General features: G+C 38.7%; 1 protein-coding gene across 7 annotated transcripts in view; it reads right to left on the minus strand.

The window, feature by feature from the left end:
• Positions 1-24655, minus strand: part of LIN54 (lin-54 DREAM MuvB core complex component) — a 42376-nt gene that overhangs the window by 11818 nt on the left and 5903 nt on the right. For 2 of the 7 annotated variants that reach the window (XM_034064442.1, XM_034064443.1), the window contains 4 exons: positions 12120-12844; positions 5232-5352; positions 2304-2449; positions 581-736 (listed from right to left, as the gene is read on the minus strand). In XM_034064442.1, the coding sequence (XP_033920333.1) occupies positions 581-736; positions 2304-2449; positions 5232-5352; positions 12120-12809 (1113 nt within the window). In that variant the 5' untranslated portion in view covers positions 12810-12844. The remainder of the gene's footprint in view (positions 1-580; positions 737-2303; positions 2450-5231; positions 5353-12119; positions 12845-24655) is intronic. The other 5 variants (XM_034064445.1, XM_005146593.4, XM_034064446.1 and 2 more) reach the window with 3 other exon arrangements.

A 24655-nucleotide genomic window follows, 5' to 3' on the forward strand; every position in this document is an offset into this window, starting at 1 on the left:
AAAACCTGTAGTTTGCAAGAAAAGTCAGTTTTGTCTAGTCATTCATTAATGCAAATCAATTTATAAACCCCATTTTTCTGGAAATGAGACACAGGAAATTACTATTTTTGAATTCTGTAGGCCTCAGACCATGGCCTCTTGCTTATGCAGACCTCTGCCACGAGAAAAGTTGCAACTCAGCTGTTGCAAATCTCAGAAACACCTTGAAAGCAGCCCTAGTCAGTGGCATAGAAACCCTGCTACAAGAGGTAGAACCACCCAAAGAATTCTTCCTCATATCACAGGCAGCCTTTCAATTGTCTTGAGAGATTCAGTATACAGAGATGAGAACTTGCACCAAGTGAGGCTTTCCAGGCTGGAAAGCTGCTTTCTAACAGCATGCCCTTTCATGGATTTGCAATGGTTTGCACCCCTTGACTGAAGATGCTCTTCTTTTTTGCACTGCTTTTGCCAATTCTTAAGTAGACACCATTACAAGAACACCTTGGGACTGACCATTGCCAATTTGCGGTTCAACTCGAGTTTCCCGCAAGTGATGACACAGAGACATGCTAGAAGACAAAGGAAAGTCAGTCTGTACCTGGGCGGTTGTGTGGTTGACTATAGCCTTCCCAGGGGAGGAGGGTGCTGACTGCTGCACTGTGAGGATCTGCTGTCCTAACGCTACATTCAGTGGGACGCCCACCGTCTTCTGGGGGGAGTTGGGAGGCTGGGAGGCCACTGATACCACTGTTAGCTGCTTGGCAAAACAAAGAGGCAGTTTAAATCTCTGCACAGGATACAAGACCCTGTACATATACATCCCCCTCCTCATGAAAGTACAGATCTCCATCAGTACAAAGAGCTCTTTCTGTGAACAAGGGCGCTATATTTAATCATGACTCACAGAGGTCTGTGTGTGCAACAACAGCAAACACGTTAGAAACTTCAAGGCATTGCTGGTTTCCAGCACCGAAACGCCCTTGCAGAAAGCCAGTACAGCTTCGGTTTTATTTGGTTTGGGTTTTTGGTTTGGTTTTTATGGAAACCTGCCTACTGAAGCCTGAGCATTGCCAAGGATGGGTTTTCTGGACAACAGCTTTATAATTGCTACCACACTACTTCATCATAAATAGAAGTTTTAAAGGAGAGCTATGAAAAAAAACCAACCACAACCCCCCCCCCAAAAAAAACCCAACCCCAAAATCTCACCTTATAGTACTGATTATCCAAAGCATAGGGACATCAGTATTTTCAAATCTGCTTTCCAGAATCCAACAGAAATCCAGTCTTTGACTGCATTTCTGCAGAACTGAATATTCTATATAGCCACATCCCTTCCAAGTTTGGTTTTCTACTTTTTGTTCTATACTCCCTTCTTCATGTTTTAAAAAAACTTCAAATTTCTTAAACCATTTGTTTTTAGAAGATAGTAAAAATTACTTATTCACAGTAAATTTGAGATGTAACCCTAAAGAGTCTTTTCATTGTTAATCTTGGTTCTAGATTTTTTGCTTTAAACTTCTTGCTCATGTTGCTTCCCTCAGTAATAACTCTCAAACACAAGTCCTTCAATTTGTATAACAATACATAGCTAAAGCATGGCCAAACTAAGAGAATTCTTTACTCTTATGCTAGTTTTTATACATGATATTTAGTTTGTATGCACCATGCATCTTCCCCCCCAACTCTTCCTTTCTCCAGAAATATTCCTCTTCTCAAGACAATTTTATCAAGTCTAAAATACCAGCATCACCATGACACTTATTTGTAAAGGAGCTTACGATGGATAAATTATCTTTCCTATCTATTTCCCACTTGAGCCAGTCTCCAGCTCTGTAATTGTCAAGGACCACAACAAATCTCTCTCACTTCAGGCGTGATTAAGGAAGACTAAATTATCTATGCAGTAGCAGACAATGGTTACTATGTGCTGACTTATTAACATCATTGAGGTCTCCTCCTAAACAGCCTGTTGACATTTTATGAAGGCATTAAGAAAAAAGACAAAAAACTCTCAGCACGCAGTTAAGAGAGAACAGTTGCTCTTGGAATGTATGCTTAGGGAATGGCAAGACATGGTTAGAATGGGAAACTAACACAGTAATGCACGTTTACTTAAAAACACAGTAAAGAAGCCAACTGCAAAAAATTTAACTTAGGCTATTACCGCAGAGCAATGACGCACAACAGAGACTCAATTGCATTATGGCCTGCGATAGGAGTAGTGGGATCATAAACAGCTTGTAGCAAAGACAAAGAGAGCTTCATTCAGACCACTCTACAAGAAGAATAGAAGGCTGTAGCCAGAATCAGAACCTTACCTTATTAGGGGATTTAAGTGGAGAAATAGCTATTTTATTTGGTGCCTGCTGTGTAGTAGTACTCAAAGATGACCCAATGACTCCGCTTTCAGAGATCGTTATTGTCTTTGGTGGTGTTCCTGGAGCAGACTGTGAAAGAACCCTACCTATAAATAATGAAGATAGCCATCAGCTCAAGTTATCTCTGTTTACACTGACTTCTAAAGCAAAATTTTTCTCTGCATATTGTACAACTGTTAATACTCTGGTGAGCGTATCACATTGTAGGAAGGACATCAGCAAAATTTAGCAACAAAGAATAAAATAGCTGCCATTATTGCAAATAAAAAGACATTCTACTTGGTCTTAAAAACTCCCAAAACATACATTAACCTTTCTGTGATACTGAGTTGAAAATTCTTTAAAGACAGGACAGCATACTGAGGCATACAGCCCTGCAAAGCCCCTGCGCTCTGCCCAAACACCCATCCAGCTGACAGTTTCCTAGGAATCTCCTGGGCTAATGCCAACATAGAGAAAAACTGAGCATCTGTGGGGGGTACTTCCTTTTAAATCCTCAGCCTTCAGAAACGAGCTGTGTTACAGTGACCAAGAAAAAATGGTTTGATCTGTCTATGCTCAAATCTAAGTATTTTTTTTCTTCTCCATGTTGGTTTTTTTTTCACTGCCTAACAAAAATATGACACTCCTATGAAAATGTGGGTGGTGGTGTAACTCTACACGCTATCTGCTTTTACAACAGCAAAAAAGGTTAAACGTCAAAATCAGCAGCTCCAATCATGAAATGTCTTAGGAATATTGCAAAACTGACAGTGTGGGAAACATTTTTTAATTATCATTATTTTATTATTATTATTTTTCATACTTCCAGCTTGACCACTGACTGAGGTTTGCTCTGCTGCACTTCAGCTCAGACTCATTTCTATTACAGCTTCTCTGTAACCCATTCTCTTGTACTACTTTTATCAAAATAAGAAATAAACAGCAGTGTAACTTTTACATCCAAAACCAATCAGTGGCATGACAATTAAGTCAACTACAACAACAGAAAGCTCTATCCTTACAGAAAGCTGCCTTCCTCTGAAGTCTATGTGTTCAAAAATAACCTTCACTTTTGTGCAACCTAAGTAGCAGCTGCTGGCAACTATTTGATCTGTTAATTTACATGCAACATGAAAAATGTCAGTGTGGGAATTTTACCATCTACTTTGAGTTTGTTTTTTCTTGGTGAGTTTTCCCTCTCTCACTATGTCCCCTCTGTACCTTTTGGCATCAGGCTCCTAAACAGAACCTGGCTGCTTATATTGACAAGTCTTTCAAATTTACAACTTCCACCTCAGTGTGCAGAAATTCCAGAGCAATTAAAAATTTATGAAATACATAAAAGCATGCACACAAAAATTACAACACACAAATGTAACACCTCCCCAAAACAATGCCAGCCTCTCAAAGCCAGCAAACTGTGCTGACTGTTCAGGATGGCAAGAGGAAAGGCAGATGTTTAAAAAGACTTCTCTCCATTAGAAGCATCTAAGGTGATGCTTGTCTCACAGGCTCAGGAACCTGTACTCTTGATTTGCCAAGATTTAAAAGCTGGAAGTTTATTTTGTAACATGTTTGCTTGTCGGTATTATGTAGGTATGTTTTGCTATGCACATTTCCTTTCAGTCTGGAGGCAACAAACTTAAAAACATGCTCTCCTTAGTATTATTTTTGTTGTGGCTCCTTCGTGTTTACCAATTTTTATGCATTGTCAGATGAAAATGTATTGCAGCTTCAAATGGTTCATTTCAGGGTTTTTAACATATTTTCTATTTTGTTAGTTTGTTGCTGTTTGTTTCAGGTTGTTGGTTTTTTTCAAACACGCAAACTGCTGAGCTCAGATATTTATAAACACAGTGAACCAATCTTCTTATTCACAGGTCTGTACATTAAGTAGGGAATTGTTTCAGAAAGGAGAAAAACTGGGGAGTGGGAGAAGGAATCCCTCTTTCACTTGAAACACAAGTCAGGCATCAGGGTGCAAGTGAGCCTGACAACTTAAGGAAAAGAGTATGTTTCAGTTATGTGCCCATCAATGTTTTGAATAAGGTTGCATTCTTTTTAAAACCAGCTCAAATCCCAGTTCTTAGAGGCTTTAAAAAACCCCATTTAAATATGAGGAAAAATTTTAGGCCTACTTGGATCGGTCAATATGGAAGTAGTTGGAGACATCCTTCAAAGCTCTGAAAATGACTCTGGCTTCCTACATTTGTCCTTTTCAGATAATTCAGACATGTCTAAGATGTTACCTTCATACATGCAATGATGCATTTCACAGGGGACACATCAGTCTCACTGACATAATAAATGACTGCACTGTGGGATTTTTTTCTTTAAAGGACACAAACAGATTTGTTTTCCAAGGACTCTTCTGCAATGCTTATTTTTTAAGTAGGTGAACAACTTGACAGAAACAAAGATTTTGTTCTTTTTTTTTCACTCAAACATTTTTCCTTTTATTTGCATGTATCACATTTAAGACCAACAAAAAACAGATTAAAGTAATTCACAAGCAGGTGTCTCCTTTTCCCTCCTGTGTATTTACACAATGTATCTATGAATACTTTGTTTATTGTATAGCCTTTTCTTTGGTATTTTTTTTTCTTCTCCCCAACATCTGGAAACTAAGGGCCTCCTACAGTAAAAGCAAAATGATGAAATTCTGCAACCACAAAGATAATTCTAAGTAAGTGTAAAGGTACCAAAACCTACAGTTATCTGCTTCTACCTACAAATTCTCTGCTGATTTCTACCCTTCCAATTGCTTGAGGTACTTCAACAGAAACTGCACTAAAATCATTGAGACAGAAAAATTTCTACAGTCACCATCTCTTTTTGAACAGATCTTAAAAAATGGTAAAGCAAAAGAAGTCAAACTAGTACAACCTGCAATGACTGGTGACACTTGAGTGGTCTGCCCTGTAACAGCTTTGCTATTGATTGGTTTTGCAAAGATCAGCTTGGTGATCACTGGGCCAGAAGTTGGGGTTCGGGTCTTCTTTGCAATCTGAAAGATAGAGGGGGAAAAATAATCTAAAGTAACTTGAGCATTTAGGATCTGAATTATTGCATTGTCAAGTACATCAGAAAATAGAAAGGACAATACACATGTAATTATAATAACTGCTTATCTCGCATTTCACCTCCATTTCTCACTATGGAGAGAACTAGGATATCATCCACACCACTTTAGAAAACCAGCCACTAAAGCAGGATAGCCAAAATCCTTACAGCTTTTTTTCTAAGATATTGCTCTGTATAAACCTCTTCAAAAGCACAGCTCTCAATATCTGAAACTGTAAAAGATACTACTTTTTAGCCAAGTAGGACAAAATTTGTTCTTTAAGTTATTTAAATATGACAACTAGCGGTCTGAAACATCTCTTGGCCTATACTGACATAGCAGCACATTCTATCCTGAAAATGGGGAAGCAGTTCTCAAAATATTGATGCTATCTCTAGACATATCAAGGATGAGGGGGTCATTAAGAACAGCCAACATGGTTTTACCAGGGGGAAGTCATGTTTGACCAACCTTATAGCCTTCTATGAGGAAGTAACTAGGTGGAGGGATGATGGTAGAGCGGTAGATGTGGTTTTTCTTGATTTCAGTAAGGTATTTAATACTGTCTCCCACAGCATTCTCATAGATAAGCTAAGGAAGTGTGGGCTTGACAATCAGGTAGTGAGGTGGATCAAGAACTGCTTGAAAGAAGGCAGAGAGTTGTGGTCAATGGCACAGAATCTAGCTGGAGGTCTGTGACTAGTGGAGTCCCTCAGGGGTTGGTGCTGGGACCAGTGCTGTTTAATATTTTCATCAATGACCTGGATGAGGGAACTGAGTGTACCCTCAGCAAGTTCGCTGATGACACTAAACTGGGAGGAGTGGCTGACACACCAGAAGGCTGTGTTGCCATTCAGTGAGACCTGGACAGGCTGGAGAGTTGGGCAGGGAGAAACTTGATGAAGTTCAACAAGGGCAAGTGTAGAGTCTTGCATCTGGGGAAGAATAACCCCATGTACCAGTACAGGTTGGGGGTTGACCTGCTGGAAAGTAGTGAGGGGGAAAGGGACCTGGGGGTCCTGGTGGATGGGAGGATGACCATGAGCTAGCAATGTGCCCTTGTGGCCAAGAAGACAAATGGCATCCTAGGGTGCATTAGAAAGGGTGTGGTTAGTAGGGCAAGAGAGGTTCTCTCCCTCTACTCTGCCTTGGTGAGGCCGCATCTGGAATATTGCATCCAGTTCTGGGCCCCTCAGTTCAAGGACAGGGAATTGCTTGAAAGAGTCCAGCGCAGAGCCACAAAGATGATTAAGGGAGTGGAACACCTGCCTTATGAGGAGAGGCTGAGGGAGCTGGGTCTCTTTAGCTTGGAGAAGAGGAGACTGAGGGGTGACCTCATCAGTGTTTACAAATATGTAAAGGGTGGGTGTCAGGATGATGGAGCTAGGCTTTTTTCAGTGATATCCAGTGACAGGACAAGGGGCAATGGGTGTAAACTGGAGCATAGGAGGTTCCACGTTAACATCAGGAAGAACTTTACTGTGACAGAGCACTGGAACAGGTTGCCCAGGGAGGTTGTGGAGTCTCCTACGTTGGAGATATTCAAGGCCCGCCTGGACAAGTTCCTGTGTGATGTACTCTAGGTTACCCTGCTCTTGCAGGGGGGTTGGACTAGATGATCTTTTGAGGTCCCTTCCAACCCTTGGCATTCTGTGATTCTGTAATATGTGGATCATCACTCCCTGAAAGTTCTGGGTACTCACTAGTCAAGGACAAATCAGCTACATCTAAGTACAAGGGTTTCTTTTTTTTTTAATTTTTTATTTTACTTTTGTAAACCAGTCTCCTGAAACGCAGCTGGCCCAGGAGCACATAATATGCAATTTAATGTGACAGATTAATTTGAAATTTCTATAAGCAGAGTTTTGTTAGTCTTAAAAGTCTTAAACAAGACTTTTTTCCCTTTTTCCACATTGACAGAAATTAACTACCAGATGTGTTTATAGGCTGCCTGCCAATGCAGACTATCACTAAGATCCTCCCTGAATCCAGGTGAGTACTGGAAGGTATTACTGAAGCCCTTACGCTTATCCAGCCCGTAGGTCAGGCCCATACTGCTTCTCCTCCACCACACAACCCAGCCACATCCCAGGGGCACCAGCCACCAACTCAAGCAATATCAGAGAAGCATGACACGGACATCCACGTGGTAAGCAACCTCCCAAATGCACAGAACCACCGTTGTTAATCAAGTAGCTAAACTGGAGAAATCTCACTGACACGTAAAGATATAGAGATGACAGCCTGAGAAAGCTGCAGGTGCTTAAATGAAGCGATTGAGCAGACTGAATGTTATGGTATCCTACAGAAAACCCTATTCTACTTATAGAATTTGCTGACTGAAACACTTACTTTACAGCAGAGTGACATCAAAATATTTGAAGTATTTGGTAGCACATAACGAATTTCTCAGCTGCCCAGCAGATGAAGTTGTTTCAGTTCTCAGCAGCAGACTCACAGCACGAATGGGGAAGCCAGGGCTCCCTCATGCTATGGTACTGGATCCCTCCTGCCTGCCATGGAAAGCACTGCGCTCAGCCAAGGGAAGCCAGCAATGAGCAGCTCTGACACCAGGCAGTGTCAGAAAAAAGACCTAATTTAAAGGAAACCATATGCTGCTTCATAATTAAGAGTACTAGTAAGTGGTCTTCAGAGGAAACTCAGGCCATGGCAGGTGAAGGCAATTTACCCCAATATGCTGCACCCAAGCCACATTAGCTGCTTTATAGATAACATATAATAGTCAATGCTTAAAATGAAACAAGAACAAAAAAGCCACTCTTTTTGGAGATATATTAACTAAAACCTTGAGATATAATTTCTTTGAAGAAGGAAGCTTCATTCACAGCCCAGTCTGCTTTTACTCAACACCATTTTAACATTTCAAGAGAGTTCTGTTAGTACAGAGCTGATAGATGAGCAGGCATTTTATCAGCAAATATATTTGTAAATTTGCACACATTTTAATTTCTGACAAATTCTCCACATTTCATCTGCTTGATTTGTGGTTTTTGTTTGCTGAAGCTCATCTTACCTTGCCATAAGGTACTGTAACTCAACTGCTATTGCTTTTACTCTCTGAAGGAAGGGCAAAGTCTGGCTCAGAACATGATCAACATCCAGCAGCAACAGCCAGCTCTGGGCAACAGCAGTAGTTTCCCAGTAACAGTCAATAAATATGTTTAAATGACCTACACGAGTACATATAAAATACTAGCCACCTGTTAACATGAAGTACTTCAGAAAGAAAACTAATTATCCCAAGCCACTGCAAATAGCCCTGCTTCCCTCAGACTCAACTTGCAATACTGTCCTCAGATAAATTCCCTCCTACATTTTGGATAAACTGTCTACGAAGAATGGGCTCTAACAAATGAGTGAGTCTTCTCAGGGCTCAGGAAACATGGCAAAACTCAAATGTGATTGGTTATAGGTGAGGAATAGCCCCTTGGCTCACAAGTGCATGCAATGTTCTCCTGCCCTTACTTGCTGCCAAGCCAGCCTTTCTGAAACTTTTGCCACTGGAGCTTATAACTCCCCAGCCAACTGTGAAAGCCTTCTAGGCACCAGTGGGAAACTTGCTACCCACTTCAGTACAGACTGGAGAAACCAGAGGAAATAATCAAGATGACAGACAGCAGTTTGATACTTCAGAAACATCAAGTTCTCCAGAGCCCTTTGCCATTGCTTGCACTAATCACAGGAAGCTTAGTATTATTTCTCTGCCCATGCAATTAAGATTGCAAAAATATTTCATGGGGCATCAAGCTCTCCTATAAGAAAATTATTACATTTAAAAGAACACATCAACCTTCTTCCCCTTTCAGAAGAGGTTTTTCTGCAAGCACCTTTATTTAAAGGAAAAATTCATGTCTTCCTAAATACTCTACACAGAACAAGATGAACTAGCAAGTTTCTATAGCCAGACTTTGTTTTCTGTTGTCAAATCATGTTCTGCTCATACAGAAGAAAAGAACATGCATATCTTGCATTACTGCTGGATTGAATACCCACATAGTCAGCTACCACAAAGGAGCTAACATACTATAAATGCACTCCCTAGATGATCTCATGGGAGCTTGTCAATGTAACCACACCCTATGTAATATATATTTGGCATAATATGAAAAATCATGGACTCTAGAAATAGGAGAATGGTATACTTCAGAGAAAATGAAGATATTTAGCTAGGAATAGGAGTTTGCTCTGAGGTTATGGAGTGCATGAGGTCACTTTCCAAAGATGACATAAAGCAAAAATGATGGCGTAGCAACCAGTTGTCTTGCTATGTTAGCAACAATACTATGGAAACATAACTACTAAATGCAGAGCCAGTCACCACATCAAGACAAGTTCAAGTTAGACTGGCTTACTGACAGCAATGGCAATGGGTCTGGAAATCTGGTTGAGAGTCACCTGCAAGGTCTAACTCCTGCTTAATGCACTTGGACTTGAAGTAGTACACCAGCAGCATATCATTATTTTTAAGCCTGTACACAGGCAGGATCCACAGGCTGAAAGCAGATGCACTTGCCCAGTAGTTTTGGCCACACATCCAAGGCAGTGGTTTCAACTATACCAGGACAAGCTGTCAAAGGACATTAACAAAACTCTGGATAAGGATGAAGCCCACGGCCCTGCCACATTTTACACCTCACAGCCTCATACCTCTAAAATTGTCACCAAAGAAGCCAGATTCCAAGGAGCATGTGCTCAACTCTATCAATAGCTTTTCTCAAGTGCCAAGATTTCAAAAGTCACAATTAAATTAGAGCAAGACTAATTGAGTTTTTCTAATGATTGGCAAAGCCCCTGCAACAGTGCTGATGTAAGGATAACTGAAGAGAGCTCTTTATGAAGTAATCTATCAATTTACTTTTCAACACCAAGTCCAACTGCTGTGCTGCCTTCTATCCAAAATACCTGATTCACATAGCCACAAGAGATATGATACACAAGACCATTGGGAGTTAGGGAGGTATTCACAGCTTGCTTTTTCTACTCACTGAAAGGTTAAGAGGCATGTTCAGGATGATGGGATGAATGCCCAACTTCATTTTCTAAGCCAGGGACTCAAGGTGTGTCATTCGTTATAGAGCAGACCATGAATCTCACACCTAGCTTCATATAATATATACCTCTGACACTTCACTTTTCCCTATAACTTGTTACAGAGAAAAGCACTGTCTGGGAAGTGCTAATGCAATAATCTTCTTGCAGTATCATGTGCTTATAACCAACTGAACCAACTTACAACCAGCCTTGCTTTTCATTTCTACTTTCTCCTAATAAGAGGAAAGTAATGATGGGTGTTAACAATTCAATCTGTTTTGCAAATGCAAGTGAAGGTTTAATAAGAGACCATAACACAACTAATTTACTCAAACTACAATTAACTAGATGCAAGTCCATTTGTAATAGCTTCTATTAAGGAAGCTATAGAATTCCTAATGACAAATAGCAGAAGTCAATCATCAAGTTACTGTATTTCAGTCACTGATGACACAGGTAATCTCACACAAGCAAAAGCATATCACAGCTAAGTAATTCTCCTCCATTTTCCTGTATTTCTCACTTGGCAGTGAGTAGCTGAAGCCAAAAACCAGGAACTGATCCACTCTTAAACATTCATGTTCTGAGTCAGAGCAGAGACTTTTTTGAAAGCTAGAATGACAACAAAATCACTAATGATCAAGGTACAAAAAAGAAAAGTCGCTTGAGAAAATGGATATATTTTAAGCAGCCATTATTAAAATGTTTTCTGCAAGTACAAAGTAGCAACAAAAAAAAAGGAAAAGAAAATTGGATCAGGGACCATTTGCAGCTTTAAAACAAACCATCTTAAAAGCTGCTCACATTTGCTTGCCATGAAATGCTAGTTGAGGAACTTACCATTCAGCTAATAACATGCTTAAAAGTCTGTCATTTTTCATGGAAAGCAAATTAATTTTTATAGGCATACACAGAATTTAATTTCTCACTTAATTTAGACAGTAAAATAAATATTTTCCCATTATAACCTGTATCAAGTTCTATTTTTAACTTCACCTTCACAAGACCTTATTTCTGCCTTATTGCCAACTAGAACAAAGATACATTTAGTTCTGCCATACACCAGATGAAAATTGGACTCTTTGGGTCATAACACCAGAGACTGGGGACAAGACCTTGAAGTGTCCATCTTACAATAGCATCTAGTCTATCACTATCTGTTAACAAGCTTAACTAGATTTGAGACAGATAAGACTGACCTTTCTGTTCTTTTTCAAATGATGCTAAGTTTTTCTCAGAGTTTATTTAAACAAACTAAATGTAATAGTAGAAGATACTATTTCATAAAGGAGTAACACAGCATACATTTTGAATAAAAAACATGCATATAGGGTTCAAATCAGTCTTCCGGAAAGCATGTAGAATTTTTTTATAAAATTCTAATAATGGGAAAATTCTCTTCAATTTACTGAACCTTAACAACTCACTTTCTCAGAGGCAAATCCCAAGTTTCTAGACAGTAGCTAGAAGTAAAAGGGCATTAAATGGTAAATGCATCCACAGATGAAAGCATAAGCTAAGAGTAGCATTGTATTTGTTAATATAAGGAATAAACAGAACAGCTGAAAGCAACCATGTGTCAGTTCAGTGAAGGAAATGGACCACATCTGCATCAACAAAACTGTTTTAATATGTTTCATCAGCACAGCTCACTTTACCTGTACTGTTTTTAATTGCTGGGTCTGCAAAACAGAAGGCTGGGATGAAGTATTTACCAGCTGATTTCCTTGCGTCAAAGATGAGACACCAACAACAGGTTTCACTTCTGATCGACCTCCAATAACAACTTTGATCTGCTGGCCTTGTACCTTGGAGTCTCCACCTTGGGCTTGGGACACAGCTTTCTGTGCTTGTGGGAGCTGGTTGTGGGGTAATGCTAAAACAATAGGTTGGCCAGACTTGCCCAAAGTTGTTACAATTAGTTTTTGCCCATCTGGTTTAATATTTTGGTTGCCTATTTTAATATCAGCAGTCTTGTTCAGAATAATTTGATTGGCTGATATAGTAACAGGGGTCTGAGCACCAAGTTTATGTAGGCCACTTGGAAAGGTAGGCTTTACTACTGCATTCACATCGGTTTTTGGGGTTGTGTTCACTGTCGTGTCGCTTGAGTGATTGCTCGATGCAGTAACTGATTCTGTAGTGACTGTGGCTGTGGTTGTAGCTGAGGAGTCGCTGGTGGAGCTTATGCTCACTATTTCTTCCAGTTCCGTTTCCATGGGAATAGAGTCTCCCATTGGTGACGACACGATAACCGCCTCGATGCTGTCATCTTCCACCAGAGTTATACCGGTGTCCATTATTTCCTCAGGGAGCAAGCTGTTGACTTCCGCTGAAACCACCTCCATTTTAGCAGTTGTGGCAGTGATGACCGGAGCAGGTACTGCAATATTTTAAACAGTTATTGGCTTCCAGAAAACATACATTTTCAAAGCTTTATGAATAATATTACCAAAGAAGAAAATACAGTAGGAGAATTTTTTCAGACTAAAGGTATTGTGCATGCACAAAAGGGATATAATGAAAAATAAATGTTATCAAACCATAACACATTCAGCTGAATCTTCTCTCAGAACTTATAAGAAACCTTTTCAAATCATCCACTGCAATCAAATCAAGGCACTGATTTTCTGTGGATTACCAGTTAACTCTTGTCAACACAGTACACAAAGCAGTAATTGTGTCCACCCTCCCCCAGGGTATAGGTACCTTGTTCCCAGGCATTTAAGCTTACTGAAATATAAAGCAAGAGCTAAACAGCTTTAAAATTCCAACAGATGATAATTACTTTTATCATACATGTCAACACTGGTTGTCATGCAGGTTGTCTTGCCTCAAGACGCTTGTTGTCAATACCTGATGTAATGGGTTCACTTTTTTCAAAATTGTCATCTTGAAAAACAAAGAGCTGTCTAGTGATGCTTTAACAACCCCACAAGCTCAATCAGCAGCCTGCCTACCCCAGGGCCACACCAAATCACTGCCCTTCCAAGATGGACAGATGATTCCTCTATACTGGCCATGAAAAGAGCAGCTCAACATTTTTTCCCCTTCACTACTCACAAGAAAATATAATGACTAAACAAATAAAATGTGTTCTAAACACAAAACAATGAACAACCCCTCTGAAAGTAAACAGAATTTTCTAAGCTAAGAGTGACCTATTTATAAATTTAAAAAAACCTTCAGCAAGATTCAAAGCCATAATAACTTCCCACTTAAGAAACCTTAAAGACACTGTTGGAAATGGTCATATCTACCATTCCCACTAGAACTATATCACTTTCAGAGACTGAAAACTGATCAGCTTAATAAGTCACTTTCCCAACTTGCTGATTGATCCCATCAGCATACTTGGGCACTGGACGTGTGAGCACACTGCATGGTTACAGATTCTTGAGTACCATTATAAGTTCAAGATGACAAGATCCTTGCAAATTACGTTTCCTACTTGCTAAGAAACACAAAGCTGAGTTACTCATAAGAAGTGACATTTACAATTAATGAAATGTGCCACTAAAACCACTTTAGAAATGCTCAGGTGACATTGATTTGTCCAGAGTCAATTGTGATTCCATTTTGCACAGCAGCTAGCTACAGCTCTGTTTCACCCATGAGGTAGGAGGATGGGGAGAAAATGCTTCTGTAATCTACCTAATTTCCATGCCAAGCTCAGGAGGCTGCTGATCAGTTCCTCTTTCTTGGCAGCCCATGGTCTTTCTGATCATAAAGGGTGCCTTCCTGATTTCCTTCACCTCCAGGGTACGAGCCACATCAAACTGCTGTGATACGCAAGAAGCCAAGCTATAAAAGAAATCATCCAGATGACTGACAAACTCACATACAGCTCACTTATTGGCAGGCATTTAAAGATACAAAATTATCTGATGTCACTGCCAGAAATACCTCCTTTGGAAAGCATTTGTCCCAAAGTAATGCCAGTACAGCTTGCAGCGATGCCAGGCCTAGTAAGTAGCACTAGACAAAACAGTTTACTCCTAAGGACACACTGGTAATGGTATCGCACTGCTCTCAAAGTCAGATTGGTTAAAGGCATATTAGATTTCATAGATTTTTGTTATATTTTAACAGTATGGCCACAAAGTATTTATATCTATTTAAATACATTAAGACAGTTCAACAGTTTTTTATATTCTTCATTCTTAAGGTAACACATCAGTAAATGGCTATTAAATACCTCTAGTTGGAAGGATATTTATATTAAAAACACCAAGTCAGAGTTTTAAACAGTATTCTGACTTCAAACAAACCACTTGCAAGTCAGAATGCATAGGGAAAATAAATACATCAATTACATCAAGTTTGGAATAAGAAATTGACCAGTTAAAAGAAAAGAAACATGGCCATCACATCGGAGCCTGTTAACAGCTATTAGATCTCATCATTTTACAGCTGCCTTCCAATAATGTATTCAGGCTCACGTCATCAACAGCAGCAAGAACCACAACACAACCCACTTGTTCTGTTTCTTCATTGAATATTGGCAATGACTGAAATAGATATATGAAGTGCAACAATGAAAATCTCATCCTAGCTATAGGACAGGCAGCTGTCAAAGGCAGCTTCAACATCCCTGCAGATTTTACTTCTATGTATTTAGCCAGGGTTTCTCAACAGCTGCTGTTTTTTGTGTGTGTTGCCACAACCCAACCGGTACCCCTCCAATGCTTTTATACAAAACACAGTTTCCATTCTTCCAGCTCCTCTACTAAAGTTATTTTCAACAGTAAAAGCATGCCAACCTCTTTTAAAGAACTTCAAGATCTTTAAGACAGGGTAGAGAATTTTTACCTCTTAAAAAAAAACCTTGAAAGTTTCTTTCGCTTCAGCAATTCACTTTAAGTAAGAGTTGTACCTACACCCCCCCCGCAAAAAAAAAAGATGCATTACTAAGTGTATATACCCATTGAGCTCAAAACCTGAAAAAAACCCAATCTCAACAAAGAAAGCGGGTAAGTGTATACCAGAGTGGAAACACCCCCAGAATTCTAGGATCAGATTACTAAATAGAAAAATCTATTGCACAAAATAATAGCCATACAACTACACTAAAAGGTATTCACATTATGAAGATTTGTTTAGAAAAAGACTAAGCTCGAGCATAGCTCAGGGCTCACACCCAGCCAAACACATGCAAAAAGTTAGGGACTAAGGTGTGTTTGTTGGCAAAGTCTTCGAGCAGCAACTTTGAAAAATACTAGGAGGAAGACAGGGACAAAAACTCAGTTGAATTGAAGCACCTCTGATCATCTTACCTACAGCACAGATCTCTCATATTCACAAAGAACACATGTATATTGTCATAAAGGGCAAAAGGTATTTATAAGGAAGAGGATAAAGAATGGCATTGTTACTGGCAAAAATACAGAATGGTGTCTGACAGACACCTGTGAACTTTGATCTATTTTATCGTTTTCTGTCACTAGATGTCAGTGCAGAATCTTTAAGAAACTAACACTGTTAAAGTGTTGGGATTCATTATAGCACCACCTTCGTTGATAAAACCCCACAACGCAGCCACACTAAACAGGTGGAAAAAAAAGTCAAAATAATCAATAAAGCATACTGATCTGCAAACAATGGACTAAAATGCAAGATATAACAATGCCTGTATTTTACAGTAACTGCATCTTATTACATCTCCAGAAATGCCCCCTTTTCACTAAGATAAGAATAGCCAACCTTCCAGTTCAAAACCAAGAGCAGTTCGAGTGCAGCACTTACATGAGTATATGTTACAAAATCATCAGAAAAGCTATGTATGTACTGCAAGAAATACTCTTCAGAGTCCAGATTACACAGAAATAAGGCTGCTGACCAACTTCACAGGATGGCCCGAGATGGTGCTCCATGTTAGCAAGGTCATCACAGTGAAGTAGTGGACCAAGGGACTTGTCACCATTCATGGCCCCATTAACATTTCCCTTTCCTGTTCACTTCTTAGTACACAGCAGAGGCCTAGTGACACTCAACCATGAGAAGACTCTGGTATAACTTGGCAGAGCATTGGCCAGACCTGCCTTAAGTCATCAGAAATGTTAATTTTAAACTGAATTCTGAAGTGCCATTTTCACTAGAAAATACATAAATCAAACCAGTAGCAGCTTTTATATAAGCACTTATCTCAAAGTGCAAAAAACCACACCCCAAAATCAAAAGCCTCATAAATACATTAAGTGCAACATAGCCCCTTAAATAGCAGGGATTATCTTGGGATCAGTAAAACTGTTGCTGCAAGCTAAGCAAATGCTAACTGAAACCAAGTATCTTTGCTAGATATATGAGCTAGTAGTTCTTTAAAGATGGAGTAGATACACACATTTAAGTGTAGCATTATGAAGGGCCAGAAAAGACACATATTTTCAAGCTTCCTGAGCTAAGAACAGCAAAACCCCTTATAAAAGCAGTAGAAAGAGAAATGATCAAACACCACAAAAAATCCCTATGCTCAAGAGGTCACCACTGGTGCAACTGTCCAGGAGTTAAATCACATGCATGTCTAGCACATGTAAAACTAGTTCTATATCTCTATGAGAAGACGGAACTGTGACCACTATTCATTATTATAATTTTCTTCCTGAGGAATATAATGCAGGATATGGTTTCACAACTTCAGAAAAACAGAAAGTCAGAATACTTGCATTAAGGGGCTTCTGAGCATCTTCACATGCCTTCTGGGCTGCAAAAGGCCACGTCTTTTGTAAAGATCAGTAATGTTAAAGCAACGTTATCATTTAAGAAAATCAAGGTGCATGCCTAATAATTTGCAAAGGATAAGGGAGAACACCAATAGTTATAACTCTTGAGGGATTTACTAAGCAGGAGTGTATGGGGTTTGAAATGAGGCTGGAAACTGGGTCAGATGAATGCCAGAAAGCAATAGTGGACAACCACACAAGTAACTGTTCACTGAGTAAAACAGACTCTACATGTGAATGTGTGTGAATCAAAATACAGTATCACCAGTTAGGTAATACAAAAGGGATTTGGCATTTCCTCTGCTGAGACAAAAATGTGGCACTAATCTTTCTTTCAAATAAAGGTGGAGCAAGGGACTGTCAGCAGGTTATAGCTCAGATTTGAGAATTTCAAAACTCAAAAATCTCACAACATTTGCATAAAGTTATATTCATAAATCATTATATTTCTCTTAACTAGTAAAGAGTTTTAAAATCATCATTTATTTAACTCCTAAATCCATCCATTAGAACAAAGGTAAAAGCAGGAGGAAGAAGGGCAATACAGAATGGACCCTTGATCATTTATCCGAGGATCAAGAGAGATGCTGTCAGCCATATGGAATTAAAGCTGAGGTGCTTAAATGCTCTTCAAATTTTTAAACTTCTGCTTATCTGCGCTCTCCAGTAGTGGCAATATGTAAACTCAGGAAGGCTGTTGAGCTGAAAAAATCTGATCTGGGGGGGTGGTCTTAAGAGCTTAAACAGTTTAAAATTACCAGGCCTTGTGTGGTGGGAAGCTGCCACAACACAGAGTTCCAAGTACAATCCAGTGGAAACACTGCAGTACCAATTAATTTGCCTGCTCTCATTCCCCTCTCGAATATTCCAGCTCATGGGATGGGTGGTGGTGGTGGGGGAAACCCAAAACACCTTGCAATTATTCAAGTCTGGAACAGTTACTAAGCTTTCCACACTGCTATCATTGACATATAACACTGCAAAATGTTGACAAGGACAGTTTTTTAACAATGAGCTAAAAAAACCCCACAGAGGAACAAAGACATGATGCTCTTCATGATCTACATGATGCTGTAAAGAAAAACATAATCTTCCATTTATGTTTTCAACAATTCCTGTCCTATTGTCTTCAAAACAGAAATGTTTTACCAACATATTGATAAGAAATACACTGCTGTCACCACAAAAATCTTTAGTTGATCATACCCAAAAGCTTTAGAAGCAATGCACGCTACAAGACTGCACCTTCTTCCTTCACCACAGCCGCTATTACAAACATACTTGACGACTCAGCTATCCTGTGACGTGTAGCTGTTTTCTTCACATCAAAATTAATTCTCACACACAAGGCATCACAGCATGTTACCACAGAAATTAGATTATAGGCATGGAATACAAAGGCAATTTTTACAATCAAATTAGCAAAGACCTTTGATATAGCATATCACCACAAATCCCCACACATCACAAAGAACCTTTCAGGAAAAACAGAAGCTAGAGAGAAAGAGGAAAAAAAACCACAATCAAGTCCCTGATGAAAGCAGCACGTCATACAAATTGTAAATGGTTGAATCACATTACATGCACATGTGAGTGCATTACTTGATAGAAAAAATAGCATTTTAAAACACTCAAATATCTAACTCTAGACTGGATAACCCCTTTTCACCACAAGAAAATATTACATTCTCCAAATGTACCATTAATTACAAAACAAGTTTAGTATAGAAGAATATTCTAGCTATTGTGAGGTATTGAGCAGTATTACTGAAAAAAACCTGACCAACCAAAAAACTCCACAACAAAACAAAACCCCAGAAACAACAAAACTCAAAGCACTCACCCAGAAACACTACTGTCTAGAAAACTAAGCTACTTAAAGGTCAAACTACTTTCCATTGCATGGCTCAGCTGTTACATAGCTCTCACATGTTAGTTATATGTCCATTAAGTAGGGGGCAAAACCATACCATTTTACTAATATCAGTCTACATTTCAAGCCATGTCTACATTTCATACACACTCATCTCAGTCACCAGTTGACACTTTAAACATTTCCTATTTGGGGCTCACAGCAAGCTGAAAACTTAGAATTCCGTATCATTCTGGAGATAGAGTAGGATCAGCAAACTGATGATAAATCTGCTTCTTGAGAACTAATTAGTGCCCTTTAAGGTCCTAGACTTCACCAGTGCTAAATAAATTCCAGAGTGTGCTGAAGAGCAAAAGCATTACTGTTATGTGAGCACTGCCTGCCAATCTAACAGTGCAACATTCTGCAGAAAAAAAAAGATCAATACGTGGGTATTTTTCAAGTGATCAGTATATCCAGGCTAAGATGGTAGAAATAGACGAATGATTGGAATAGCCATTTGTGTTCCAACTACTAACAAATACATTCTGCTGACTACAGAAAGAGGTTCCACACACATCTCTTAAAAAGGAGTGTTGAAGGTCACTTTATCATGGTATGGTTAAAGTCCTAAACACTGCTTGTTTAGCACACAACTTACTTATAGCAACTTTCCACAAAACAACTAGAAGTAACATTCATTGCAGCAGAACACCTCAAAGCAGTTCAGTCTGCTTTCTGTAACTGGAAACACGTTCTACTTTCAAGCAAGTCTCATGCAAACTAAAAATAAAATAGAAATAAAAAAAAACCAGAACATTTCCCTTCACCCTTTCCCTTGATTTGCATGTCCATTTCAGTAATTTTTCACAACATACAGTAGCACTAAAGCTGAAAACCAGAACTGCACTGGTGTTTTTAGAATCATTAAACGTATATTCTGAATATTCAGAATAAACATATTCTGAAAGTGTTCACTCATGTGAACAATCTGGTGTTTGGGGTTGTAGATTCCAGAGCCCTTACATTTAATGAAGTACTTCTAACCTTATGTTCTATGAAAAATCTGTGGTAAGACCAAAAGAAATAACCTGTAAAATTATTTTATTTTCTGCAGTGTTTAGGAGGCCAAAAGTAAAGCATTAAAAATCTGAAGTTAAAATGTAGTTAACTTAGCTTGCCAAAAAAACCCCAACAAAACAACAAAAAAACCCCAAACCCAAAAACCACACCGAAAGAAAACACCCAAAACCAACAAAATCTAAATATGAAGAGTACTTATCACTAGGCCCAAGAAACACAGATTTTGGTCTTTTAAATATACATTGAAGCAAAAGCCTTGCTTTCCAAATTCCAAATGCCTTTTGAATGTGGAGCTACAGAAGAATTCAGAACACGCAGTAATATCACACCAAGAACACTCTTACAAACAAGCACAAAAACTGCCATCATAGGCTTGATACAGAATTCCCCCCAGACTTTTGACAGGTGTTATCATATTGGCCACCTTTTAAGATCAGGCTTCCTGCCAGCAATTTCAGCAAGACTGCATTTAAGCACTGTATTTTGTAAGCAAAGGTTCATCACAACAGAATTGTAGCCTAGCAAACTAGCTTGAAACTGCAAATAAGGAAGCACAACTATGCAGTGCATTACATGTATACTTCAGTAGTGCGGGCCAGTCAGAAGGTACAATATTGAAGTCCATTGTAACAAAAACACATGCAACACCTAGTGTGGTAATTCCTTTCTAAGACATATGCTAACACAGGACAGAAAAATGTTTTGCCCTAAAAACTTCCTTCCTTATGTGTCATATGCAAACATATGACTCTTTTCAAAAGAACAACACAGAGAAAAAAAACAGATAAAAATCTAAGACCATAAACTGTAATGCTTTCAGGGTAGCGCTGTCAAGATATGGACAGCAATGAAAGCTATTATGGGCAATATTGCTTTTAAAGCTTCTTGTAGAAATATAAGTTTTTTTTTAATTTTTTTTTTGTCCAATGGAGCATTTTAAGAAAAGCAAAAACTGATTAAATAGTTAAATTCAAGTGACTTGCCACAAACATATCTAGCTGCAGATCTCCACAGCTCTACTAGCCTTAAATGTGGCAACACTTAACAAGAGAATATATTTACTTACAGAAGGACTGAGCTTTAAATAAATAGGTCGCCTGTAGGCAAACTGTGACTTGGTTCAGATGCCAAAAAACACTATTACCCCCTTCCTCCTACTTTAATCTCTCGATAAAGCACCTCTGTATTCCTCGTGGGGAAAGCTTATTTAAATAACCAGGATTGTGCAATAGCTGACTGACTTCTGTGGAATGAAATTCCACATTAAGATTTTGAGTCAAGAGATCAGTTCAATAGGAGAAATTGGAATTTCAGTGCAATCTTCATCACAGAATCCTGTGGGCCACTTCCAATGCAGGCTTCTCAGACCTCTGAAGTCTCATTTATCTTAACACAAAAGGTTGAAGAATTTCTGAAACACAAACTGGTTAAGTTTCACTAAGTGTACATGAGAAAACCAACAGTTAAGCTTTTGAATAAATATATACACACACACAAAAAAATCTTACAGAGAGAACTAGCCAGAGAAGCACTTCAGAGACTAGGACACACATTACCACTTACAACCTTTGTTTTCAATAACCTGTAAGCGACACAGATATATTTACTGTATCCTACTCTGTTCCTGGAGATGCTTTACTCCAGACAGCATACCAATATCACCTAGAAGGAAGGTTTCTTTGCATGAACCCTCCATGCTGTTTGCTATAACCCTTTCTGTCCTTAGAGGATACTCTCCCCAATTTGACTTCTATGGCAGACACTCTACCACCAGTTGGACATGTCACCACTACACTGTCTGAGTTGAAATGGATCCAGAGAACTCATCTCATTCTCAGAATTAACAAGAGAAAAAGATCATATGCAAAGCTTTGAATGTGTTCCTGCATGAAAAAAAATGTTTTTTTTTTAATGTTGCAAGATCACTTAGCTCATAGCTTCCCTCTTTACTACGTCTAAGACTAATTTGTATACACAAAAGAAGATTTTGTCAACTCAATTTTTAATTTTGGGGATTGGACCTTAACAGCGTTATATACGATGGGACACTGAAGCTGACCTTCAGCTGTGACAGGTTATCTGCTGTGACTAAAGCTGACCTAGTCAATTGCTATGCCATGTTAAAGTGCCACATATCCACAATGAGCTGGACACACATGAATCAGAGGTTGTCTCAGTAAGTTCCACCAGCATCCAGCTTGGGACATGCACCCAAACAGCTCTCTGTCAAACTGTACAGTGTATCAAAACCAACAAAGCATTAGCAACGTAACTTATAAGTGACAACTTTCTGAAAATCGTATAGCATCTGCATTGTTGAGGGTAGTCTAGGTTCTTATTATCTGGACAACTAAGAGATAACTTTCAAGGATAAAGCTTATTTTGCAGCCATAAACAAATATTAGAAGTAGAAGCAAATATAACAACAAGTGATAGAAGTTAAGAGTATTTGTTAAGAATCCAGGAAATCCAAATTGTGAAAGCTTTTTATTCAACCTGTATCTTATTGCTGACATGACACAAAAACTCACCTTCCCATTCAACACAGAAAATGAGCTCCTATTTTTCCCGGTAATAACAGTAAATCCTCACAAGTAGTCTCCCTCTGTCATGTCTTCTGTTTCTTTCCTGGAAGCATCCTATGCAATTATTTTTTTTTTCTTCACAGGAAACAGAAGTGACAACCTTTGCGATTATTGTAGGTGATGAATTCACTACAGCCTTGTTGGTCCCTCTGTTACTGCCAGTTCACACCACTGGCACCAGACCTATTCTTCACATGTGGGAAAAAACACTCTTCATTTAATGTTCCAGACATTAACCCAGGAAACAGAAGCCTGAATACACTACATGAGAACACAAGGTTCATGGTTCCCACAGATTCTTGACTGCTTGCTAGTCTAAATGATATAGAACACCCATCTATACAGAGCAGAAACAAGCTACAGTTAAGAAAGGGAAGGTCAATTGTCTGCCTTAGGTGATTTCAATGAGGGGAGTGAGGGGGGAACATATCTTAGAAATAATTTTATTGGGTTATTTTATAACCAAAACAAAGAAAATACTAGTTCATTTCCTTGTTTGCTGCATTTTCCCACTCCTTTTTGCAGAGTACATACAAGCACACATCAACTATTCCAGAAAGCTGAAATTCAAAGATCAACAGCACAAAAAGATAGAAAAGTCAGCTCTTCAAAGTCATGACATTGGACACATTCTCTCATTTGCTAGAAGACCCTTCATAGAAGCATACACATACCCAAAATCAGTCCTTTACTGCTGACATATAATCAAATGAAAGACCACAACTGCACATAGGCAATCTTACTGTACTACAATTCTCCTAATTAAGTGCCATTCTTAAACTTTGCTCCCATTTCAAAAATTGGTAAAATAGCATAATTCATTTTATGCATTACACATTTTTTTTTACTCTCTGACACTCTACATTTTGTCTCTAAAACCGAAACATTTGTTTTGCTGTAAACCAAAGAACTACGAAATCACTCAGCACTGCATTTTTTTAACAGTGTCTTTTGTTTAAGCTTACCAAGCTGGAGATTGCCTTAAAATAATACATATCATGAAACAAACAAAAAAAAGAATAATCCATAAGAAAGCTAAGCTCCACAAAATAGAAAACTTAATCACCTAAGACTGCAAACTCACTATGTTTGCACATGTAAGAGCAGAGTGAAAACAGATCATTTTAACACAGTAACAAAATATGCATTTGGAACACTGACAAAATAATTTTCACTCTCTTTCCCATTCTCTGCAGAAGACAAGGTATGGAAGCAGTTTGCTTGCACGCTTCCCAGAGGAACACAGTTCTAGGTTTATCATATACAATACCAATAGTGAACCATAGCAAGGAAAAAAGCCAACTGTACTCATCCTTATCAAATGCTCAATACATAATTAGTGCATGTATCCTGTTTTTTTCTCATCAGTTACAAGGAGTACTAAGAAAATACCAGGTGTTCTTTACTGCAAATTTAACCATCTATAGTTGCAAAATTCAAAGTAATAGTTCCCAAGGCAACCATAATTCGCTCAAGCAACACACACCATTCCCCTCCTATTACTCCACATTCTGTTAAGTGAACACTCCCTATGTGATACACCATACATACAACTGTGAACAGTATATCAGAGGAACAGGCAAGGTGATTAATGTAATAGCTATCAAGTGATATGGACATGAGAGTTTTATATTACAGAGTTAAAGTTTTAGAGTTTTGTTGTTGTTGGGGTTTTTTGTTTGTTTCTTCTCTATGGGAAGAGGAATTATGCTCATGTCACTACTGCCATGTTTATAATAGAGGTGCTAGCTGTTTTCTTTTAAAGAATGATGGAGGAAAAGAAAACAAACCCATAAACAAAACCCAAAGAACCCCAATCAAACTAGCCAACCATTTGCCCCCCTATCAGTTGTGTGGAAATTCTTTTTCCCTTGGCAAGTTTGGGGTAATTTAAGCTTCTATTATAATTCTAAAAGGAGAACTACCAGCTAAGAAACTCTCTGTGTCAAACTGGT

This window comes from Melopsittacus undulatus, chromosome 7 (assembly GCF_012275295.1).
Source record: "Melopsittacus undulatus isolate bMelUnd1 chromosome 7, bMelUnd1.mat.Z, whole genome shotgun sequence".
Classification (NCBI taxonomy): Eukaryota; Metazoa; Chordata; class Aves; order Psittaciformes; family Psittaculidae; genus Melopsittacus; species Melopsittacus undulatus.